Source organism: Nanorana parkeri, unplaced genomic scaffold, assembly GCF_000935625.1.
Source record: "Nanorana parkeri isolate BGI_ZX_2015 unplaced genomic scaffold, ASM93562v1 scaffold205, whole genome shotgun sequence".
Lineage (NCBI taxonomy): Eukaryota > Metazoa > Chordata > Amphibia > Anura > Dicroglossidae > Nanorana > Nanorana parkeri.
This window is the reverse complement of record NW_017306473.1, coordinates 761,778-785,989: the sequence shown is the minus strand read 5'-3', so window position 1 is coordinate 785,989 and position 24,212 is coordinate 761,778. Positions and strand designations below refer to the sequence as shown.

Here is a 24,212-nt window from a genome sequence, read left to right as displayed (position 1 = left end):
AAAAAAAAAGTAAAAATATAAAAAATACAAAAAAATATAAAAAAATAAAAAGTTAAATAAACTAAAATGAAAAATCCCCCATAAAATTAAAGGCCCCAGCCGCTGCGAACACACATACAAAAAAAAGTTGTAGTTCTCTATAGCTGGTGTTTTTTTTTTTTCATTGCTGTATAAAGTATTGCTGGGATTTATAGTCCTCTATAGTTGTTGGTATTATTCTACATTGGGGTATAATATATTGGTTGGAATTGTAGTTCTCTATAGCTAATGGAATTCTGCATTGTGTTGTATAATGTATTTCTGAGATTTTTAGTCCTCTATAGCTGGTGATATTATTCTACATTGCTGTATGTGTTGCTGAGATTTGTAGTCCCTCTACAGCTTAGAGTTAGTGGCAGAAATACCAGGGTCACAGCAGTCGTACACGCGCACAGCACTGATGAGGCATCCCTCCACTACCAGTGTGCTATAATTTTCTTCAACCCATTAATTTCTCTACCGGGTCCCCTACAGGTGTGCATGTCATGAAGAAAGGGGGTAATGAAAACACCTGATTCGGAAGACTCAGCCCCACTAGAAGTGACACAGTTGAGAAAATGTATAGGATTGAGAAACATTATAGAACACTGATTTTGACACTGTCTGGCCCCTCCCACTTTCCTCTCACAGCCCAGAAGCATGGACAGCCAGCGGCGGTCTACATTGGGCGAGAGTGCCTATGTACCAGACATAGAGCGAAGTAAGGCCAGAACCATGTAGCCATGTAGGGAGCCCAGTGGGAGGAGAGTACCATCCCCTAGCCAGTCACCCCTTTCATGGGCTTACTAGGAGTCCTCACATCACCCGACCATTCACACTACCGTTACATGGATGGCAAAAGTGGCAGGCAGGGGCGGGGAGAAGGCAGGGAAGAGGTAGAGCGGGAGGGGAGGCAGTTGCTGCACCATAGGCCTCTGGGTTTTACTTGTCCCCTGGGCTAAAAGTTGCCAGTCAGCCCCTGCTGTATTCCGCACCTACGGGGAGCTGAGAGCTGATTTAATTGCGGATGGCGTCCGTGGTTGCGGTATTCAGGATTGTGGGCGGCGTTGGACTACATGTCGCAACCGCAGGGCGCAGATGCCATCCGCAATTAAATCAGCTCTCGGCGCCCAGCGGTTGCGACATGCAATGAAAATTATTAGTGCCCCCCCAGATTTGACTGTGGTATCTTATGTGCCCCCTATATACTGTATTGTTCCTAGAGTCGCCAGTGCAGCTGAGTGATATACAGTACACATAAGAAACATTTGTGTTAATAGTTAAGGTACTTGAATGCATTTTTAAGATTTAACTCTTGAATTTAGTGTCACTTTATAGCTTCCTAGTCTTAGTACAAGAACATATTGTAGGCAAAGTAAATGTGGAAAAGTCATGTAACTGGAAAACATAGCTGTCTCTATGACTCATTTAGATGTTTCTGTAAATGAACAATCCACCATCATGTCATCAGATTCAGAGAAACTTTTTAGAATAGTTTATAATGTATATTTTTTAGAGAAGCGATGAGACCAATGATAGAATCTAATGGTCACAGCTACTGTGCTCATTGTAATATTTAGGAAAAAAGTGCAACAATGTAGATATTACAGCTGTGCAAATACATGTTTGCTTTCCTTGGATACAGCACACTAAAGTGTCACTGTGTAAAATATACTTTGTCTTCCTGCCAAGAGCTTGTTTTACAATGTGGGAACAGGATCCTAAAAGCAGGTGTTCATAGACGACTTTGTGGGAACGGATGGGCTCCGTTATATGTTGTATTCATCTCTGACAGACACACATAACATGTTAAAGCATTTTACATTATAGGGTTTTGTAAAACAGTAATATTACAATAATATGCTGCAAATCATAACATCAAATCAGATATTAAAAATGTGTTTACGGTGGTGTGGTGCATGGTCTGATACTCATTAGAATACAAAGATATTAAAATATGAAATACACAACTGCCACATGCGCCATTTTTTAATATAAAGGTGATAACATTTTCTAAGTTTCAACCAACAACTGGGGCTTGTTCACACCGAAAGCGCTGCGTTCCCAAGCTGTAGCTGCTGGAATGCACTGCAATCGCTCATGAATCTTCCCCTTGTGTTCTAGGGCGGGAGGGGTCGTGCCGATGCATGGAATTCAATGGCACCGCTTCCACGCCTCCTTGCCCGTAGTGCGATCGGACGCGTGGCAAAACGTTGCCTGCATTCCGTTCCACTGCAAATGCAAAAAATAGAGCAAGCCCTATTTTTTGCGTTTGCAGTGGAACGGAACGCAGGCAATGTTTTGCCACGCATCTGATCGCACTGCGGGCGGGGGGCGTGGAAGCGGTGCCATTGAATTAAATCCACTGTCATGCCCCCTCCCACCTCAGAACGCAGGGGTAAGTTTCATGAGCGATTGCGGTGCAATTTAGCAGCTACCACTTTGGAACACACCACATTCGGTGTGAGCAAAGCCTAAAACGACCAAAAATTAAATGCTGCTTTCTTGTAACCCTGACAACATCATGTCATTTGGTGTTTATCATAAGATTCTGCAACCTCCCTCTTATGCTTCAAAGTGTTTTAGGAAAGTAGGCAGTAGGCTGAGACAGGGCAGAAGTGGGTGGTACTAGTCCAAAATCACATTTAGGGACTTTAAAAGAGAAAAAAAAAAACCAAACCTTACAACAGGCTACTAGCACTTAGTGTAGGGGTAGGTGAACTCCAACCCTCCAGCTGTAGTGAAATTATAAATCCCACCAAGCATCTGCCTCTGGAAGTCATGCATGTGGCTGTCAGAGTAGTTGCAATACAGCGGGAGGGCCAGAGTTTGTCTACCCTTGACCTAGAAAGTCTGACTAGTTGTGGAATATAAATTCCTTTAGAACACAAGGGCTGTACTGAACTATATTGCATGCAAAGTTCAAGTATGACTATGTATGTTTAAGTATATTAGACATGTTGGTAAAAACATTAAAAATGAAATACATACCACTGTGGCAGGAGACCAGCCTGGGAAGAGGAGCCCTTCAGTGTCCCATTGTTCAGAGTTGTTTGGGCAAGTTTAACAGCAGCAGTAATTTTCCTGTGCAGATACACATGGATAGAAAAGGCCATGTCATGCTATGTTACAAACATTTAAGTTATTGCCAACAAAATACAATCATATGAAAATCCACAGCTTGGGAATAATTGCGAACTGACAGTTTTTAATGGAATAAGAAACATACAGAAGAACTAAAATAATTGTAACCCTTGTAGTGAGGCTATTGCCGTTGGCTGCTAGACCAGTCCCTGCAGCCTCTCTCCCCTCTGCTCCAGTGGGCTAAGGTCCTGTGAATCATCACACTGTATTGAATGTGAGGACACCGAGGGACATTCCATTGCTGGAATGGAGGTAGAGGGAGGTTCCAGGGACCTGTCTAACAGCTAGCCGGCTTCGAGGTACAGATGAGTATATCTTTGTTATTTTTGTCCTTAGACGAAAATGAGCACTTAAGATTATTTCGGCCCGGAGTTCTTCTTTAACGAAGCTACTAATTTACTGATTGGGCGTAGACTACCCTGTAAGTGTAAATTAATTTGAAATAAGAAGTCTTAGCATAATGATTAGATTTGGCTGGGGGGTGTTAATCCCATATAAAAACCCCGTTTTTGTGACACCACCATGTATTGACACAGTGACACAAACCCTCATTACATTGCTGCTGTGTCATATATCAGCTTGGAGTATTTTTAAGGCAAATCAACGGCAAAAAAGTAGTGACCCCTTATTTTATTACAAAGAGAACATTGGGTGTTTTATGAGATATAACCATCAAATTACAACTCTTTTGCTCCAAATATGAATAGTTTGTTTTAGTTATATTTATAAAAAGATGTAAATAATACAGTGAATAATAACTTATTCAATGCAGCTAATTTACCTAAAGAGGTAGAGACTGCTCACTTTACAAAGTGCACTTAGCTTAGTAAGCAAGGTAAAGGTTTACTTCAATCATCCAATCATGTGCAAAACAAAATCCTGTTTTTTAACCCCTTTGCGTCCACTGACGTACATAGTACGTCATTGGCACCAGACCCATATAAACCAAACAGGACTAGGTTTACAATTGTAAAGCCGGCTGTTAGCTTTACAATAGAATCGATTCAGCGGCTCAGCTGCCGCCAGATCGCTTCTACGGGATGGTAAAGTGTCTGTCCCCCCCAACACCCCCGCCGTGTTTCCAGGGCTCCACTGCCCCTCCTGCGGGCCCAGTACCGGCATGTCGGGTGCCGGCAGGAAGCTGGGGAGGAGAGCAGTGAACTTCCATTCACCAATCTCCTCCATGCTCTATGGAATGTGGAGCAATGACATCATTTCCGGTCCCTGAGCTGTCAGTGCTCGGCTACTAAAGTCGAGCAATAAGCTATTGAAGTGCGATCTGCACTTCAATAGCTTATTTAAAGTGGAAAGGTGACACTAGGGGTCTTTTGGACCCCTAGTGTCACCTTAAAAAGGATGTATCACGTACAGTAGTAGAAAAGTAACTCTCACTCCAATGAGAATTTCAGTCAATGTTCTTTTTTAACAAAAGAATTGTCACATCGCATAGCACAGGTCAGGTCAGGAGTGCGATGGGATCTACTTGAATTACTTAAAAAGGATGTGTCACCGCCAATATGCTATCACATAGGGGGCTTGTACCCCCCCTATGTGATAGCAAATAAAATAAAGTAAAAAAAAAAGAAAGAAAACTAGTTAAAAAAAATAATATTAAATACATGTAAAAATAATAACAAAAATGCCCCCCACCCCGCTAGGGTGCGCGTATTCACTTAAACACGCATCGGGTGCACCTACTACGAAAACGTTGATCGCGATACACATGTTGGGTATTGCCGCGCACGCCAGAGTGTGAGCAATAATTCTAGGACCAATATTTACATGTATCTCTAAACTGATGACCTGTAGGGGCTTTTAAATCATTGTCTATGGACTTTTTGGGGTACTAAAATTTTTTGTTTCACTGATGCACGCAATTTTTAACCTGGGCATGTTGGGTATCTATTTACTCATCGTAATCTCATCCTTTATATTTTACAAAAAAATGGGTATTTTATTGTGTTTTGGGGCACTGAAATTAACAAGTTCATTTTCCACTACATTTTTGGTTTAATAAAGAGGTGATAAAGATTTGCGCCAATATTGTGCAGCATAAAAATTTGCAACCGCCACCATTTTATTAAACAGGGTGTTGGCTTTCAGAAAATATATAATATTGTGGGCGGTTGAAGTAATTTTCAGGCCTAAAATGTGGATTATATCATGTGTGCAAAAAAACTACAAAAAGGCAGCAAAAGGGTTCTTATGGGGTTAATTAGCTTTTACATGACTGAATTTTCACAGTGAACAGTTTTACCATATAACCTAAGCTCAATAATCAATTATTTTGCAAAGTAAACAGTCTCTACTCCTTAAGTGAATCAACGCCATTATATTGATGACTACCAATACATCAAGTATTTGCAATTTATCCAAACTCAAATTCTGTTATGCTATGATGCCATCTATATATAGTGTTTGGGCTGAATGATCATGTTAATGGGCAGATAAGGTCATGGTAATGTACATTCAACACCCACCCAACTAATAAATATTCACTGCAGTGTTGAGTTGTAGAGTCAATAATAGCTAGATGCTACAAGATTGAATTCCTACCTTATTATATTTCTTTTTCCCAAGTATTTGAAGTTTTGGAGGCATACTCTGGAAATAAAATAAATAAATTAGTTTGATGAGTTTGTCCAGTATTTCCCCACTTTGATTATCACTAATATCAATACTAAAAAGTGGGCTCCCTTTGTACAACCAGGGGGTGGAAATTTAAATCTGTAACTCAATTAACATTTATTTATAAATGGTGCCACCACACAGCAACATTTCCCACGTAGTAAATACTCATGTATCAACTGTGCTTTGTAGCGTATGTTCTTATTCATGTCATTTTATAATACATTGAAAAAAAAGGAGTAAAATTAACTTACTCCAGAATGCTAAAAAAGTCATAGATCTCAGTGTTTGGAGCCCGCTGCCAGTACGAGATCAATGTATCTGTAAAATAGAGTGCAGCCATTACTTTCAGGCATACATGACATTGCATAGTCAGCAGCAGACAACAAGCTTTATTGATTACCTTCTGATATCATTTTCATAATATGCAGGAAACACATTAACAGACATTTGGTTTCAGAGTGGTCCAGCTTGTCAAATCGAAGTGAAGATCCAATTAGAGACAAAGGTCTTGCAATCTGTACAATTAAGAAACAGACTTCATTTTACCAGTATTTACTTTAATGCTGGTATTATTTTTTCACAGAATAAAAGAAAATAAAAAAGATAATAAGCAGGAAAATCTCATTAACATATCTAACAATAATAATATGTAATTTCCCCAGTGGAACATGATCTATTACAGTCTGATGTAACATATACGAAAATGGCTATGTACAGCCCTGGCTGGAAATCTGCCAACTCTAAATGGTGCTACAATAGTTGGTGTATGTAAGACTAGTTGCATGTGTTACAATCTGATTGTTCAATCTTCTTTAGGTCCCCTTTTACACTGGCAGTCCGATCGGGTCCAGCTGTCAGTTTTTCAGGCGGATCTGATCGGAAGCCCAATGTTAGTCTATGGGCAGCTTCTTCCCTGGCATCTGTGGCCAAGGAATGACAGCTAAGAACCCGGAAGTGAGAAAATCACCATTACTACCAGGTTTATTCAGCAGGTGGTAGATCAGTGAGTGCATCTGCGGGGGAAAGGGGTATAGAAGTAACCGGGCAGTTTGCAGCCGGCTGAATCACTTCTACATAAAAGCAGAGAGATGGCCCACCTGCTACATCAGCCAGGAGTGTGATTACAGCTCCCTGCTGCCATGAGCTTAGTACTTACGTCTATGGCAATAAAAGGGTTAAGGGCAATATGTACAAAAAAGTGAAGATTCTCCAGAGGCACAACCCCACTAGTATTAACCCTTTATTAATTGTTACTGCCGGTCCCAAGATCCGTAACTATAATAGACAAATGTAGAGCATCATTTTCTTTTTAAAAAAATCTTTATTTATTTTTCAATTTACTTTTTATTTAAATTTTAAAAACATTTTCAACCTTTTTTTTTTACCCCCACTATTGTCATTGATTTTCTATTCTGCTTGGTACCACGGAAGTAGCAAGCAGAACAGCCCAGCCGAATGCATTAGGCTATTCACTCACTGCTGTTTAGCCCCTATGTGAATAGGGGCGAAAGGCAGCGAGTGAGCTGCCAGAGCTTCGGCTCAGCCGATCCAACATCTGGATCTAAATCTTATTGCACTTCAGCTCAGCTGAACATGCAGAGCATGTACGGCTGCAAGTATGGCTGAAATCAGCTGTACAAGCCTGAAGTGAATAGCCGAACAGTCTTCGGCTCACTTTACTTCGGGTGGGTTATTCACTCGGCTGCTTTCGGCATGCAGAGCATGTTCGGCTCACTGAAGTGCAGCCGATGTATGCCTGAAATCAGCCATACTGAGATGGAGTGAATAGCCGAACAGCATTGGGCTCATTTCACTTTGGCTGGGTTATTCACTGGGCTGCCTTTGGCAGCTTTGTGAATAACCCCAAAAATGTTTTGGATGTAGTTGTGTTTTAAACTTGAAATTGATCTAGAGAAAAAAGAAAAAAAAAAAACCTTAAGTGTGATGCAATTTGCTCTAGTAGGGAAAAAACACCTTCCTGATTCCCAAAGGCGGCTGTTTCCAAAAAATATTATTAGTTGTTAATATTAGTTAAAGCATATAGGAATGGAAATCCCTTCTTAAAGCATTATGCTTTTATGGATTTGTGGTTCATAATGAGCGGGCATAAAATAGGAAAAGCATGATAAACTAGTTCACATAGGTCAGTGTTCTATCTCTGAACTCTGAGCCCTCTATCCATACCTTTTCACAGTTGTCAGTCTTCTCACTTTTTTCATTGGTACTTGGGATGGATTCCAGGCTGGCCAGTGATGCCCGGGAGTCTGCATTGTTTCCTGCAGTGATGGCAATGGATGAGAAGGCTGCAGGAGCAAAGTGATGAGATGAGAGGACAGCACGAACACATAAACTGCACAAATGAGAAAGTCACAGGTGAACACACATATGCAGGTGAACAAAAAGGTACAGTGATACATTTGAATATGGAATAAGTAAGTCACCAGGTACAGTTCAATGCAGACACTGCAAAGACCGATAGTGGATGAAAACAGAGTGCCGGCAATTTTAAACAAACTTTGCACTAGGACAGATTTGTGCTTATCCAAGGTATGTTTGATGTTGGTTGTTGGCTCCAAGCAGTTACTAAAGTACTCTTTTAGTTAAATGATCACAATCTTTTCTTCTAGGGCTGTGCAAATTAACGATTAATTTCTCGATTAATCGTTAATCTTTTTGATCGATTAAAATTTTTTGGATTGATTAATTTTTTTTGAAACTCTGTACGAGAGCCAGCCAAGGCATTGGCCTATACACATACAGCACAGCAATGAAGTCATACAATGAACTAGGATCACACTAATCCAGCACGTTATTATTCTGAGTTGCCCCACGTGAGATTAATAACGTGCTGGATTAGTGTGATCCTAATTAATTTTATTACTTCATTGCTGTGCTTTATGTGTATAGGCCAATGTAGTTGGATCTGTATGTGCATTATAATTAATCAAAATTAATCAATGAATCGATTAAAAAAAATTTCGATTAATCGAACACAAAAATTTTAATCATTACCAGCCCTATTTTCTTCCCCATAGCCAACCAAAAAATGACTTCACACTAAGTGAGTTATCCAAATATTATAATACACAAGTTTCCTACAGAGAGATCTGTTCAGGGTGCAGCTACTCTACACCTTATTGAACTGTCTACATGTATAAATATTTTAGTTATAGTTCAACTTTGTTCCTCCATTAGTTTTTCTTAGTATGTCTTAGTATGAATTGTTCTTATGGTCTTACACCATTTTTGGAATGCTTTTTTTGCCTTATTTCATCAATCTATATACTGTACATGTAGATATACAGGACTCCAGGATTCAATATAACAGCTTCATCTATTAACTGTTTGATATAAGAACTGCATTGACTAGAACCAACTATCACATTTAAACTTTCTAATCCCCTGTAAAAGAACATAGACTCTTTCAATGTAAGAACCTTTTACAAAAAATCCTCCAAGGAAAGCCTAGATAAGCTTTTTACAGTGGAGCCAATACCTCCCAAATGTTATTAGCATTCACTTTACATCTAGGAGCAAGAACTCTGCAATCACTAGAAGCACTCAAGTTTCATCACTTTCATTCAGCTGTATAAGCAAAAGAATCGTATCACAGTATCCCAATACTTAATCTGATATATAATTTCATTTCCAATTAAGATGTAGAAAGAAATATGTCTCCTTTGAATGAAGCCCCTACAATGGATGACTGTACCATAAATGTTCCTTGAAAGCATTAACTGTGTACTTTTTAAGGAGTCCTTTCTGGCCACCAAAGCTTTTACATTACCTGCTATGGAATTTAATACATCTTTAGAAAATGAGGTATCTGCAGATATGGCATGTTTTATGGCAGACTGACTTTGTGAGGCAGTTGCAGTGCTTAGGTCATCTCGTGAGCCCTGTATGGGAGAGAACACATATGATTTAGACAATTGGTCAGCACCTTCACAGCTCTCGGTTTAGGCTACAAAACCAGGAATCGCAGGATAATTGATATTTTACCACATAAATCATTGATAATAGTCTATACTCTTTAACTTTTGCAGCAGCCTGTTGCAGAGCCCTTTCACTTTAAAAGATAAGCTCATCTAATACTGATATTTCACAGTTAGCGGAATGCAGGCAGCATTGATAATTCACCAACTTCTTTTAACTCTTAAGTAGAGCTATACTTAAAATCTAAAGTCTGGTTATCTAACAGGGTTTTATTAGTACAGTTTAATGTGGCAAAGCAAATCAGCTAAAAAATTTACCTTTAAGATAAAATCATTGATTATATGTAGCAGAACATATCCACATGTGTGACAGTGCCTATGCACACTCTTTTAGCCTCACAGAAGCCTACCAGGAGTTTGATATGCATATCCTGCCCAATCCTGCTTTGGGTTACTGAAATACATTGATGGTGTCTACAGGGGGATGGTGTTTAGGAACAGGAAGTTCTGTTCTGCAGACATGTTGTATAATGGATTACAAAGTAGCCCTGGGCAAAAGATCAGCTGCAGATTGCCTACTGTAAGTGCTATATAATTTACAACTGGCAGGGCTCACACAATCTAAAGGATTAGGTTGTTTAGTTCTAGGTCCACTTTAACAAACTCCAGCAGAAGATCTCTTTCCAGCTACACCTATCTGTGTTCCTTCATACTCTGGAAAAGCCACTCTTTCCACTTAATACTCCATTTTTTTCTTAATCCCATGTAAAGGCAACAGAAAAAGTGCCCTGGCAGGGATAGCTTGCTTGTGGTATAAGTAAATAGTAAGCTGCCAATTGACTGGCTTCCATAGTTACATAGTTAGTCAGGATGAAAAAAGACACATGTCCATCAAGTTCAACCTATAACACCACCAAACCTTCAAATATCAGCCCATTATAGGCTTCTCTAAATTATAAATATGAATAATTCCATGGAAGAATGCTTGAAATTGAAACTGCAACACATTTTAATTAAAGTTTTCAAGACATGCATATATAGTACCCAGGATAAACAATCATACATTAAATTAATTTCAAAAACTTTTCATCACCATGTGTGGTTATTATCAATAAGACATACAGTATGACCCCCATTTACAGAATGGCAAACAATGTGGCCAGGCAACATGTGCTATTATTAATCGGTAGTAACTCACCAAGTGGTCAGGGGTTCCAACCTCAATTTGCTTAGTTCCATAATATCAGTCCAACAACCTTTCTAGGATTATCCCATGTTTCCCTTATCAGGGATCCAAAACTGCACAATGTTATAGACCGAGTTAGCCCTTCCTCATGTAATTGGCTTACTTTGCCCAAAATGTTTCCCAGTTTTGAATTACTGAGGGCAAAATATATTTAAATGGCTGCATTGTACTCCTATTACAGGGAAAATTATTTTATTCAGTCAGGTATAAAAAGATTTCATGACTGGATGAGTAAAAATTTTCCAGGATCACTTGAACAGTCAGTTTTCAATACATGGAGCCCGGGCTACACTTGCAGTAATGACCCTGTCAATAATACTAAATTTGCTTAACTGGGGACAAAATAGGTATCCTGATGAACCAGTCTATTGCCTTGCTTGCACCCAGGATTTTTGTAAGGATGGCTGCACTAGGCATTGTCTTGTGGCAAATAAAGCTGTTTGTCATCAGTGGTATGACAACAGGTTTACTCAATCTATGAGCATACTGTCTGGTTGTCATAGTACCCCATGTACAACCATTGAAGATGAGCTACCTTTTATTCAATGGCACTCTAAACAATCAGATCGGGAAAGACTGATATATGGGTATTTTTTTCATCCCTTTTTTCCATTCTTTACCGATTCTAGTGTCTTTATTCAGATTCACCCAAACAGTCAGTAGTCTAGTGTTAAAAGTGAATAAATCTCTAAGGGGTACCACAACATTTATTTTAAATGAATACCAGTGCCCTTGCTGCCCCTGAAATCTAAACAGATTTCATTCCTAAACTACAGGGTTCTGGGCAAAAGGCAATACTGAAGAATAAAATGTAGTAAAAAGAGATTTTTTAAAAGGAAAACATTAAAATGTCAGACTGGTATGTATGTAAAAGTCACAGCCTTTTGCATCGAGCTGTGACAAAAGGTAAATTATAAGCTCATCTGTCCAATAACTCCTCTATACTGCTTACCTAGTTCCATTTTATTAACACTACAATTTCTGCATGTATTATACATAAGCGTCGAGCCAGGAGACTAATCCAGAAGTTTAGCAATTCAATAAAAAATACATGGTGTCGGCATTCTCTTGGTTGTAGTGTGTGTTAAAGCAGATTTCTATAAAGCATATGTTGGATTATTTAGTATATTCAGAGAAAACAGGCACCATACTCAATAAAAAATAGATGCATTCTACATTTATTATAGATTCTGGAAAATGGTGTCTGCAACAAATTTATAAAATGCTGCATTGTATTCCAGGCTGTGAAGCTGTTTTATATATATAAAACCCGGGATGGAATATTTCTATTTTTAAACAGTGTTTTAAAAAAAATGCAGACGCATAAGATACAGTATTTATGAGTTCTTTTTTTTTTTTGCTAGGAGCATGTTTTACTCATATATATAAAAAAAGGTATGACCAATGTATACTTCTTTATTTAAGTGGAAATTCCAGCTTTGTCACAGTTATAAGTGCTGCCACTTTTTTAATGTGTTTGTTGTAAAGTGGCCTAAAAGACCTGTACATGCATTGTTGGTGCTGGGGTCAGTAGAGTATTCATCCTGATAAGGACAACATCTCAGTCCATGGCCACGAAATACATGATCCAGAACTGGACCCCAACCACCTTGCTGTTTCCTATGACACCATAAGACCCCCACACCCTTCTACTCTAATGGCGCTGTTGTTTTTAAAAGTAGACCTAAACTTTAAAGTGTATGTACAGTTCATATTTTTTTGTTTTGGATAAAATAAGGAAAGGTTACAACCTCTATCAGGTTATTTTGTCTGTGTTCCATCATACCATACATTTTAGGTTTCACTCTGCTTTGAACAAATTAAGCTATAGGGAGATATAGAGAATTATACATGAAAATGTTTTTGAAACTTTTATTCTAACCTCTACTTCGTTCCCAATCATATGTTTGAGAATGCAGACCACATTATAATTAAGACAGGACACAATTGCGGCATGGCCTGCCTTCATGACCCTTTGAATATTATTAGATCCCACAATCTCCCAGTGTTTAAAGTGCATTTTACTTTTGCTGGCAAACTGGAATATCACCTATTTTATATTTGTTACATATTCCCATGCACATAAAAAAAAAAAGAAGTAAAGCATGTTGTTTTCTCTTTAAACTGCTTTTTACTTGCTATTTGGCTTCTCCTGCTTTGTAATGTTAAGAGGGGCTGTGAGGGGTTAAACCCTATCCGTACTGTGCTGGCTGATTTCATTATAATTTGTGAAGTAGATTTGACTACTGCCTGTTTTAACAAAGGGGTTAAAGGGTACAGCCCTTGATCCGGCAGTGTATGTTAATTAAAGAAAGACATTTCCCACATGCTTGTTCTCAGTCTTTCTATAAAGACAGGCCACTGTGAAGGTGCTCAGAAAAACTTGGATTCAGTCATTTGACCTGCTGCAACAAAACAACAATAACACAAGGTAAGACATATTTTCTTTTAATTATTTTTTTGTATGCTGTGTGAATGGGAACACATAACAAAGATATAGTGATGTTTTCTCAAAATTGACTGTAAAAGTGGAAGTACTGTACACTTTAAGGCTGTGGTACCCCATGGGCTGCATAATTGGGAGGAACACCCTAATGAGTAGAGCAGGGGTAGCCAAACTCCGGCCCTCCAGCTCTGGTGGAACTACAAATCCCATGAGGCATTGCAAGATTCTCACAGCTACATACATGACTCCCGGAGAGAGATGCATCATGGGATTTGTAGTTCCACCACAGCTGGAGGGCCGGAGTTTGGCTACCCCTGGAGTAGAGTCTTCTAGCATGGAATAGCTACAGCTAATCAGTTTGTTTATCATGGTAAAAGCCCATTTAAGAAACTTACTTATTTTGCATCAGTTTGGCATATTTACTTTCTCATCTTACCTGGTTGGATGTATTCACTGTAAATGGGAAAAAATCCTTCATAAATATACGAGGCATATTATCCAAGAGAAGGCCATAGAGGGGTAAGTATAAAACAGCTATCTGGGCCTGCTTTTCCTGAAACAAACAAATAAAAAGGTATACCTGTATAAACATTGAACACAATCTAAATATGCTATATTTTTATAGTATTGTGCTGTTTTACAATGAATAATAAAACAGAATAGTGTTTATGCATATGCCATTATGATGGTCTGTGACAATGAAGAGTCACCTAGGACAAAGAGAACTTCAAGATGGAAATACCTTATCAGAGTATCTATTGTCAAACGAGTGCTTGGCCATAATGTTCTTCAGTGCTGTGAGGGCAAGGTGGCGGATATCCTGGTCTTCTTGTAATGCCAGACCAACTTCTCTGAGAAGTATCCCAATCAGGAAATGCTTCCGGCAGAAGTCATCAGTCAAGGTGTACTCTGGCATGTCTTTATCAAAAAGTACAAAGAATACTTTAGTTGTTTATATCTAGGTCTATATCTATGGAGATAATGAGAGGAGCGAGGGGCTTTATGTTCACTGCTATTACACTGAATGTGTACTTGGCACTGAGCTTAAAACCTATTCCCGAAGAAATTAAAAAATTCTCCTTGCAAAGCTATCATACACTGCAAGGGTTGACTGCTTGTTTATGTCTAGGGACCTGTGTAAAAAAATTAGTTACCTGATCCCCAGTCAGCACTCACCTAGTCCCTCCCATGCTCCTGCTTGTGGACTGTCCCTTGGCATGTGTCCCGGCTGTGGGCCCTGCATTGTCCATGATGACATCAGTGGGCCAGCGACGGCAAGAGCATAGGGGAGGTGGGGGGCAGCTGCCTACGGGATCAGGTAAGTAAAAGTCATAACTCAGGTCCCCTAGACATTAATGAGCAGTTAACCCTTGCAGTGCGGGGGAGTTTTTTTCTAGAGATATCTCCAGAGGACAACAGGAGCACACGTGCATATACTGCCATCATATGACCACACTAAACATCCCAGGAATTTGATATAACAGTTAACCTCTGTAGGCTTTCAAATTAAACAACAAAAAAGAAAGCTACTAATCAATACTTACCTAAAGCATGATAAACTTTAGTAGAGTCAGAAGGTGTAAGTGGATCTTCATTTGATTATAAAAAGGGAAAAAAAGTCAGTATTCATTAAGGAATTATTCAATAATTATGTCCGGCACAGTTGTAAGGGTGTACTTATGATCTGTATACAGAATGTATATTCTACGTTACCTGGGATGTTTGATGATCTTATTGGTAAACAGAGTGGGATAAAGTGCTCATGGCTGCAGACCTCCTGGAGAAACTCAAACTTGTACTGATGTAAAATCTGCAATGCAATAACACTGGGTCACACTGAATAATGATTAATGACTGATTTTACATGACTGGTGCAGCTCTATCATCCTTATACAGTATTTGTCCTGTCTTTCATTCTTTGACTGTAACTTGCCAGTGCAAATCTGATTAGTGTGGCAATATGGAACAGTTGTTTCAAGCTACAAGTCCTGCCTAAAATCAGACACAAGTTACTTGTTATAACCTTTTAGAACTTGAAAATCCTTGTATGTTTTTTTTTTGCCACTAGGGCCTTGAATTTGTTAAAAAAGAACTCCAGAAAAAAAATGTAATTAACCCTTGCAGTGGGGCTACCTCTGTACTGCAAGGGTTAAGTGTTCGTTTTTTGCCTAGGTGCTAATAAAAAATGTTATACTCACCAGACCATCAGAGCCGGCTCCCTGCTTCTGTGATCACTGAAGTGTGTCTCTTACTCCACTGTACAGATGGATTGCTCCTTGGCATCCTCACGTCTACACACAGTCTATGCATGTATAGAGCGTGATGACACCAGGATCCTTAGACCGCTGCAGCAGAGGGGGAGATAAGCTTGAGACGTGGGTATAAGAACAAGCTGGCTCGAATGGTCTGGTGAGTATAACTTTTTTTAAGCACCTAGACACAAACAAGCATTCAACCCTTGCAGTGATGGGGTAGCCCCACTGCAAGGGTTAATACATTGTTTCCCTGGAGCTCTTCTCTAATTCTGGGCATATGGACCCAGCTCCTATATAAGTCCCACCCACCAGGGTGGGGTGGGTGGGGATAGTGAGGTGCTTCACTACCAGGAAAAATTGAAATGAAGTGATTCCATGAAAAGAAAACATACTTTTTGGGCTCTGGAAATTCTGGTTATACCACTTTACATCGGAAGGTCTAATGACAGTAGTAGAATTAAAAATATCGTATGAAATAATAGAGACTAAAAGGTGCAAGCATTTTGTTGTAAGCAGGGAAATGTGATTGGGTAGATAGATTATCTATCTATCTATCTATCTATCTATCTATCTATCTATCTATCTATCTATCTATCTATCTATCTGAACAAAGCTCAAAACCATATTAACCACAACATGATATTGTATAATTATTCACAATGATTCAGATAGATGAGAATTGTTGAATGTAGCAGAAAAAAATTAATGGTATATATATTTACTATTACAAAAAGATATATTAGTGCTATTCCTACCTTGCCATCTCCAGGGCTGAACATACTGATACAACTACTGATCATCTTGAATACAAAGCCACGATCCATAAACGTAAAACAGCGCTAGAAAACAAGAAAATATTTTTTAATAGCGGATACAATGTTGGATGAAGTAAATAAGTATTTATTTTCTATGCTCCTCTGCTCCATCTAGTGATCATAATGCTATATTACAAGATGACATTCGAAAATACATTTGACTTATAACTTGAAATTTTCGCTTTGTGTACTCATTTACACAGAACAAACAATCACAGAGATTCACAGGGCCAATGTCTTTGTAAATTGTTTATAAATAGACCCCAATGTGTACAAGGGTGATGGAGCCCTCCAGTGATATTATTACCTATCACTGCACCTATAGATGCTAACAGACATAACAGTTCCTCCCTGTGTCTTAACTACTAAGCATTTTGCAAAGCAGATCTCTGCAAAGTATCATATGGCTCCATTTATGCACTTACACTCATCCTAGGTTTCATGAAAGTATTGAAGCAGGAGGCAGGTCTCCACTCTCCATCATATTGTATGCATCAAGTGTCAAAAACTTTTTGGATGCTTAAAAAAAGGATTGCACATAAAAGCAGCACACTTCATACAGTCACCTTCAGAAAGCAGGCAATGCTCAGGTTGGCTTTCTTTGTCTCTTCAAGAGCATCCTTGTACTTCCAAATTATATGGTCTGAAAAGCTCATCACAAGTGCTTCCAGCTCAGCATGGAAGGTTGTGGGGAACCTTTTAGTGCGATGAACCTATAATAAGTAGAAAGTTTCAATCAACATTAAATTGTTGCTCAGTCAATGAACATACCAATACACAAGCAGAAAATGCCAGCAATGGTGTCTGAAATTACTCTAAAACCAATTACATGTCAGAATCAAAAGAACAAGCTAATAATAAGAAAGCTTTCACAGTAGTGACAGCATTGTTGTTTGCTTCTTAGAAAAAGGAAACTTGAACAACTTAAATTGCTAAAAAGGAACACTTTACAGTGGTCCCATTGGACAATACTGAACATGCACTTTCATACTACTGTAAAGGGTGAACTACAAAGAATAGTAAGTGTTGTACATAAATGCCTCTCTGTATGTGAAATGTTATAGTATCAACTGTTACACTACATAACTTGCAACCATTTAGTGCAAAGCCACAATTTTTTCCTATGGGAAATGACAGCACATTAACTGTACTCCATGCCAGTGAAGGGGCTGGTCAAACCGCTATAAAAACTAACAATACATTTATAATGTGCCCTAAAGTCCAACTGAACTCTCAGTTTAAATACTGTATATTCCAGGTACAACAAAACAAAAGGTATGCAAAGTCTTATAATTGATATTTAGCAGAAAGCAGCCACATCCTTACTTCAAAAACCTACCCCCTGCCAGCATATGGCAGATAAAGAGCCTTGCTCTCTGTGTGGAATCAGTGGTCTTTCTTCATAAGTCTGGTATGCCCCCTGCTGAGTCACAGCTAGAGCTATCCAATCAGGAGGGAGCATGAGCTGTGCTGATTTAGACCTCAAGGACTGACCCAGCAGGGGGTGTTGTCAGACCGTTGTAGAGAGACCACTACTTTCACACAAAGGGCATGGCTCCTCTGCAGCATGTTGGAAGGTGTTTCGACACGAAGCTAAGGGTGCTTTACAAAATCAAATAAACTGTAAAACTCTGCACACCTTTTCATTGAGTGCATCTGCAATGTATTTAGCTGATTAAATCTGAAAGTTCTATTGGGCATTAATGTAGGCAATTAGATCTGCAAGCTCATATACTCACTTTTATTTTTTTACAAATAAAAAATCTCTTACCAGGGCATATTAACCCCTTTGTGACGGGAGACGTACACTGTGCGTCCCGCCACAAAGTGCCCAAATGACTGGCCACGTACACTGTACGTTATATTAAACAAAAGACACTGCGCTATCTCTAATATTATAAAACTCTAAGTGCATATACTTAGTGACAATTATACAACATGTTCACTCCAACGTATATATAGTCCATATAACAATATTCCCAAAATTGATATGATTAAAACTAAATGTGAGGAAATCCTTGTGTTCACTTTCTTTACATCAGTGAGTCAAATAATCATTGCATATAAAGTTCCACAATCACTCGTGACTTCTGTGCTTCAATTCCTCGTCAATTAATCACCAGTGATCCACCTCCAGGTGCACAAACACTAGCACACTCACCAGATAATTGTGACCACCCAGTGGTCTTCAATTACACAGTACGTGACCAGTTATATGCTGTTCTACAATGCTGGTAACCACTGAGAATCAGCGGTTACCATTCATTCAGGAATCGGGTGTCTGAGAGTGAGAGCAGAGCTGCATTTGCAGCTTATGCCGTCACTCACAGTTGGTATAGATCGGGAAATCCCAATGTATACCGGCTTTTTTTTTTTTTAGCTTTCAGGAATAGAAACATGGTGTTTCTATTCCTGAAAGAATGTTGCAGTTTTCTGATCATTGTTGGAACGCTCAGAAAACCTTTAGTGACAGCTGATCCTGATATGCTGCAGGATCAGTGTCACTAAGGTTGGCTGTTCTTAAGTTTGTAGCAGCATAATAATAATCAAAAATTTATTGATTAATTTATCAAGCAGTAATAGTGAGATTAATTCACAATGATTGCTTGATATAATTAAATAAATAAAATAAAAATTTAAAAAGTGTTTAAAAAATAGTGAAAAGTGTAACCTAAATAAAGTGTAAAAAAATGGAAAATAAATGTAACAAATATAAATAAATGTAACCAATAAAAATGATATATTTAAATATATTTTTATACTATCATTTGTATAAAAATGAACCCCTTACAATAAAAATCTGCAGCTGAGCTGCAGATTTGTTTTTCACCCTAAGGGGTTAATTTTTTTAAAAATAACCCTCATGACAGTGATGTTCAAAGTATGCCGCTGTCACTAAGTGTAACACTTAGTGACAGTGACATTGTATGCCAGGTGACCACTTTTAGCTTTTAGAGAAAAAAGATTAAAATGTTAGGTTTTAGCTTTAGGCCGAGTAGTACAGAAACATTTCTAAAATCCTAGGGATTTGATGTTTTTTCCAAATAAAGGACAAATAAATGAATGTATTTATTGAATTTTTTTTAGCTGTGCTGTTTTTGTAAAAAATACTACAAATCAAAACTGGGAAAAAAGTGTTTTCTTTACGTTTTTTTCCTCTTTTTTTATATTTTAAGTCCTAAGTGAGGCGTTAGACACACATATGTGATATAAATATATAGTCCTATCTGTCCTCTAAAAAACAATATTTAATATGTGTGGATGCACTTTGTAAGAAAGTATATTACTGATGTGGAAGAATCACACAGCAAAAATGTCAAAAGTGCTTCAGTCATTTACAAACAAAAACGAAAAACAAATTCAGTCATGAAGGGGTTAATGCCTCTGTCCATGTTTTCATTTTCATCTTACGTGAAAAAACAGTTAATAGATATATTAACCTAGTCTGGTTCTGACGTTTGTACAGTGGAACATTAGACAGAGGAGAGGTGCTAAAAGTGCCTCTTAAAAGACTAATCTTTTTTTCAGCTGAAGGCAAGGACCAAAGAGCTTCCAGCATGACATATTCCATAAGGTAAAAAAAAAAACTTCACAAAACCCCTCACACAAGGTAATTCACAAAGAAAAGCAGATCTGATCCAGAAAGGTAAAGAAACTTTCAGGAGCAAAGTGTTTTGTACAAAGAAATGTGTTGGAGGACCTGGTTGTACTTACTTCATGTGAGCTTAGCAACAATACGTTAATTTGCTTGTTTCACCATAAAGGAACACATTTTTAAGTAGATTTGCCACATATTGCTCTGGGAGGTATTTTTCTATTTATTAATGCATTTCCTAATCAGATTTGCCTCCACAAGTCAATTAACAATTTGACAACATTTGGTTTTCAGTGAGATAAGCTGCTTACTGTACTATTTACCAATTCGTACTTGCCCAAATGCTCCGATACTTACCTGCGATACCGGAACTTCCGGTCAGAGGGACATCTCCCTCTGGCCGGCAGTGCCGAGGGAGCATGAAGGCAGCTTCCTTTCCAATCAAGAAGCTGGGCAGTGGGTTATGACTGAAGATTGGCCTTACTTTACATTTCAAATATGATGACATTTGCCAAGAGTCACTTCCATTGTCTTTTTCACACTCATCACAAGTGAATGTGCAGCACATCTAGCATGGTCAGTGTGCACAGTTGTTTTAGACTGTGGATCACTAAATGGTGGACTGTGATCCAGGCACAGACCGAGTGGCAGTACTGTCCAGATCGCGATCATGCCTCTGTTCTGGGTTATGTTTGGCTGATAGTGGATGCACCAGCCTCCAAGGCCGGTGCATCCACTGCACGCCATAACCCAATGCAGGTCACCCCTCATGTTGAGCTTTTGGTTTCTAGGACTGCCGGCTTTCCTAGCAACCAGTGACATCCATTATGTGCCCGCCCCAGCATTACAAGAGGGCAGAACAAGTTATTTTGTCTTCCTGTAATGCTGGGGGTGGGCACATAATTGACATCAATGATTGCTAAGACCTCCGGCAGTCCTAGCAACCAATGACTGCAGACGAAGGGGACACCTGCTCTGCCTGCACTGGCTGGCTAATAGTGCATGCACTGGCCACCGAGGCTGTTGCTTCAACTAGCAGCAATAACGTCATATAGGTCCCCCTTCTCTACAGTTGCTAGGATCGCCAACACACTTGTCCCCCCAGCATTGCCTGAAGCCTGCTTCACCTCCCTCTGCCTGCTGGTATGTGGGGTCAATAATGTAAAGGGGCACTCTAAAGGTCACAGCCGATCCAATTTTAGTTGCCCCCATCAGGGTGCCCCCTAATTGGTTGTCCCCTTTAGAGTGCCCCCTTACATTGGTTACTTCATCCTTAGTTGTCCCAATTAGAGTGCCCCCTAAATTAATTGTTCCAATCAGAGAACCCCCTTACGTTAGCTGCAGATCAGAATGCCCCTTACCATGAATTATGAAAAGAAGGGGCACTCTGATGGGAACAACCAATTATAAGTTGTTCTTATTGGAGTTCTCCTTTACATTGGGGACACCTAATGTAAGGAGGCACACTGATGAGGACAACCAATGTAAGGCAGCACTCTGGTGGAGACAACTACTGTAAGGGGCAGTCTGATAGGGACAACTAATGTAAAGGGGAGCTCTGATGGGAACACTAATGTGAGGGGATATTGAGGGGACTGAATTTCAATTCAGTATCTCTGCTTTAGACCCTTATAATTACGTCCATAAATAATGATACAAAGGGAAAAAAATATCTGAAAAGAACACAGTTTAGTCTAGCCGAGTTCTATTTACTTGTCTGTACCATCTGGCCTCACTTTCCTCTGAGATGTCATGTGGCTATGAGAAGATAATTGAATGGCACTCAGAGGGTAACATTTGGAAAAGACAGGTATCAAGTGACTGCCATGTCTCTAAAGTTCAAATTCCCTATGAGTAAACCAAGTGCTAGGGATGAGCACCTAGCTGTTCTATAGCTGTTAATAGATAGCTCAGCTTGAAAGGGAATTGGCAATCGTGCTTGGCTTAAAGTTAGGCAAAGTAATAACGGCCATGGTAAAGAGTGCGTACACAAGCGTACACTGTTTTATAAAAGAAACCACAGCTAAAACACAAACTGGAAGAAAAAATGTCACAGACTTCCAAATGGCAACTTAACTCAGGAAAGTGCAACTTGTGGATCCAAAGAGGCTGATTTACTAAACACTACAAAGTAAATGTTCACAGAGCTTAGAAAATAATGTGAAGCATATTCACTTTGAATATACAATCATGTACAAGAGTAATTAAAAAAAACAGGATTTGTGCTGACAGATGATTGGATTCACCTTATTAACTGAAAGTGAACAATCTCTACTGTTTTAGTAAATTAACCCTATTGGGTGGGACTTCATTTTATCAACAGCAATTTGAAAGATTGTAAAATTAAGATTATTTATAGTGTAAGAAAAAAAACAAACATGCAGTATATCTCTGCAATACATAAAAATAGCCCCATGTTTTATCACTTTAAAGACCCTGCAAGCAAAGAAAAATATCTATTGATCCTGCCAGAAATGCACTCAGATCTTAAGCCCAGTTGTGGCCAGGCTGACAATATACAGTATTTTGTGGATTGAGTGGTGTCATCCCTGCCCAGTGTCTTCTGCTAAACCACTCAATCCCCACCCATTCTCAGATCTCTATAACTTAGCTAATTATTCTGCGAACTGGAAAGACTAAATAGATTCTTTGTGGTAACATTGAGGCTGTGGAGCGGACACAGGACAGCTTTGAATTTCTAAAAGTATCAACAGGTTTTTTTTTTGTATTTATTGGACAGATATAACAAAATGCTTCCAATAGTAAGAAATAAGAGACATTTGTAGTTAGGGTTTACATACAATTTAAGGTATATCTATGCTGAGCTAAAGCTTTTATCTAGCACTAATCTAAACTTTGACATTAATAATAACTTGTAGTGTGGTGAGGAAAGTCATATAACAATGCATTCTGTTTTGCAATCCTCAGTGACAACTTCCACAATCTGCTGTACATCTGTTACTTTCATGACTGTTAAATATTCAAGACAAAGAATATGAAACGCCAAATGTATTCATATAGCTTTAGGCAGCTTACACAAATTCCTTTTCTATAATTCCCAACAATGGCCCGTAATAATAATGTATTGTATATCTATTAACTGCAGTCATTACAGATCTTATTTTTCATATATTTGGCAACATAATGCACTGTATGTGTGTGTTATGGTGCAGTGCCATTCATTGTCAATTGTAAACTGACACATTTACAGGGCGCTGTCATACAGCTTCACTATGGCACAACACACACAAATGCTAATGCTTTGATTACTGTGATGAGCTACACTTTGAAAAATTATGCAGGACATTGTGATGTGGTGTGAACAAGCCCTAAAGCTGGGAATGAATTTCGGCCATTTTCTGCTGAACTGGCTGTACACATGGCTTGCCGGCTGAACAGTGTCAGCTGTTAGCTGCAGTCCCTGTCTGATACTCGGACAGCCATGGACAACAGCAGGCAGGGCAGATTCCTCCATCCACACTGTTTTGCGTAGACAAGGGGATCAAAAGATCTCTCTCATTCCTGTTCCTCTCCTTCTCGGAACTGAATGAGAAAAATCTTAATGTATATGGCCAAGTTAATACCCTCATTACAATCAGCTTCTTCTCAAAGATGCCTATTTATTGAAGTCTATAGGGGAACATCTGTGTCACCCATAATAAAGAATACATCTTATTCTCTGTTTTATATGTAAAAGTCAAGGCAACTGGACTTGCTGTATTTTTCTTGAAGATGTTTCACTGTTCATCCAACCATCTTTCTCAATTCAGAATGACTTGGACTGTGAATTGAGAAAGCTGGTTGGATGACCAGTGAAACGTCTTCAAGAAAAATACAGCAAGTCCAGTTGCCTTGACTTATTTTTTTACAGATATACCATGACTTGGATGAATGAGAACCTTCACAGACATATTCTCTGTTTTATTCTTCAAATGTCGCTTGGAAAATGATAGAAATAAACATTTACTGTCATTGTGGATAAAGCAGGAAAGTGTTTGATCCTCTGTCATGTTGCTATTGATGTCTTTGTCCCCATTGGGAAAATTTCCCTGCACTTTCCCAGAGACACAATAAGAAGTGATCACAGGTGTCCTATCAACCAATAACATCAGACAGGGCCGGCTGCT

General features: G+C 38.9%; 1 protein-coding gene across 1 annotated transcript in view; it reads right to left on the bottom strand.

The window, feature by feature from the left end:
• DOCK10 (dedicator of cytokinesis 10) overlaps positions 1 to 24,212 on the bottom strand; it is a 203,496-nt gene that overhangs the window by 44,867 nt on the left and 134,417 nt on the right. Inside the window, exons 28-39 of the mRNA XM_018555626.1 lie at positions 17,057 to 17,203; positions 16,431 to 16,514; positions 15,134 to 15,230; positions 14,965 to 15,009; positions 14,163 to 14,338; positions 13,857 to 13,973; positions 9,581 to 9,692; positions 7,978 to 8,096; positions 6,194 to 6,308; positions 6,045 to 6,111; positions 5,719 to 5,766; positions 3,010 to 3,102 (exon numbers count right to left, since the gene is read on the bottom strand). Of these exons, the coding sequence (XP_018411128.1) occupies positions 3,010 to 3,102; positions 5,719 to 5,766; positions 6,045 to 6,111; positions 6,194 to 6,308; positions 7,978 to 8,096; positions 9,581 to 9,692; positions 13,857 to 13,973; positions 14,163 to 14,338; positions 14,965 to 15,009; positions 15,134 to 15,230; positions 16,431 to 16,514; positions 17,057 to 17,203 (1,220 nt within the window). The remainder of the gene's footprint in view (positions 1 to 3,009; positions 3,103 to 5,718; positions 5,767 to 6,044; positions 6,112 to 6,193; positions 6,309 to 7,977; positions 8,097 to 9,580; positions 9,693 to 13,856; positions 13,974 to 14,162; positions 14,339 to 14,964; positions 15,010 to 15,133; positions 15,231 to 16,430; positions 16,515 to 17,056; positions 17,204 to 24,212) is intronic.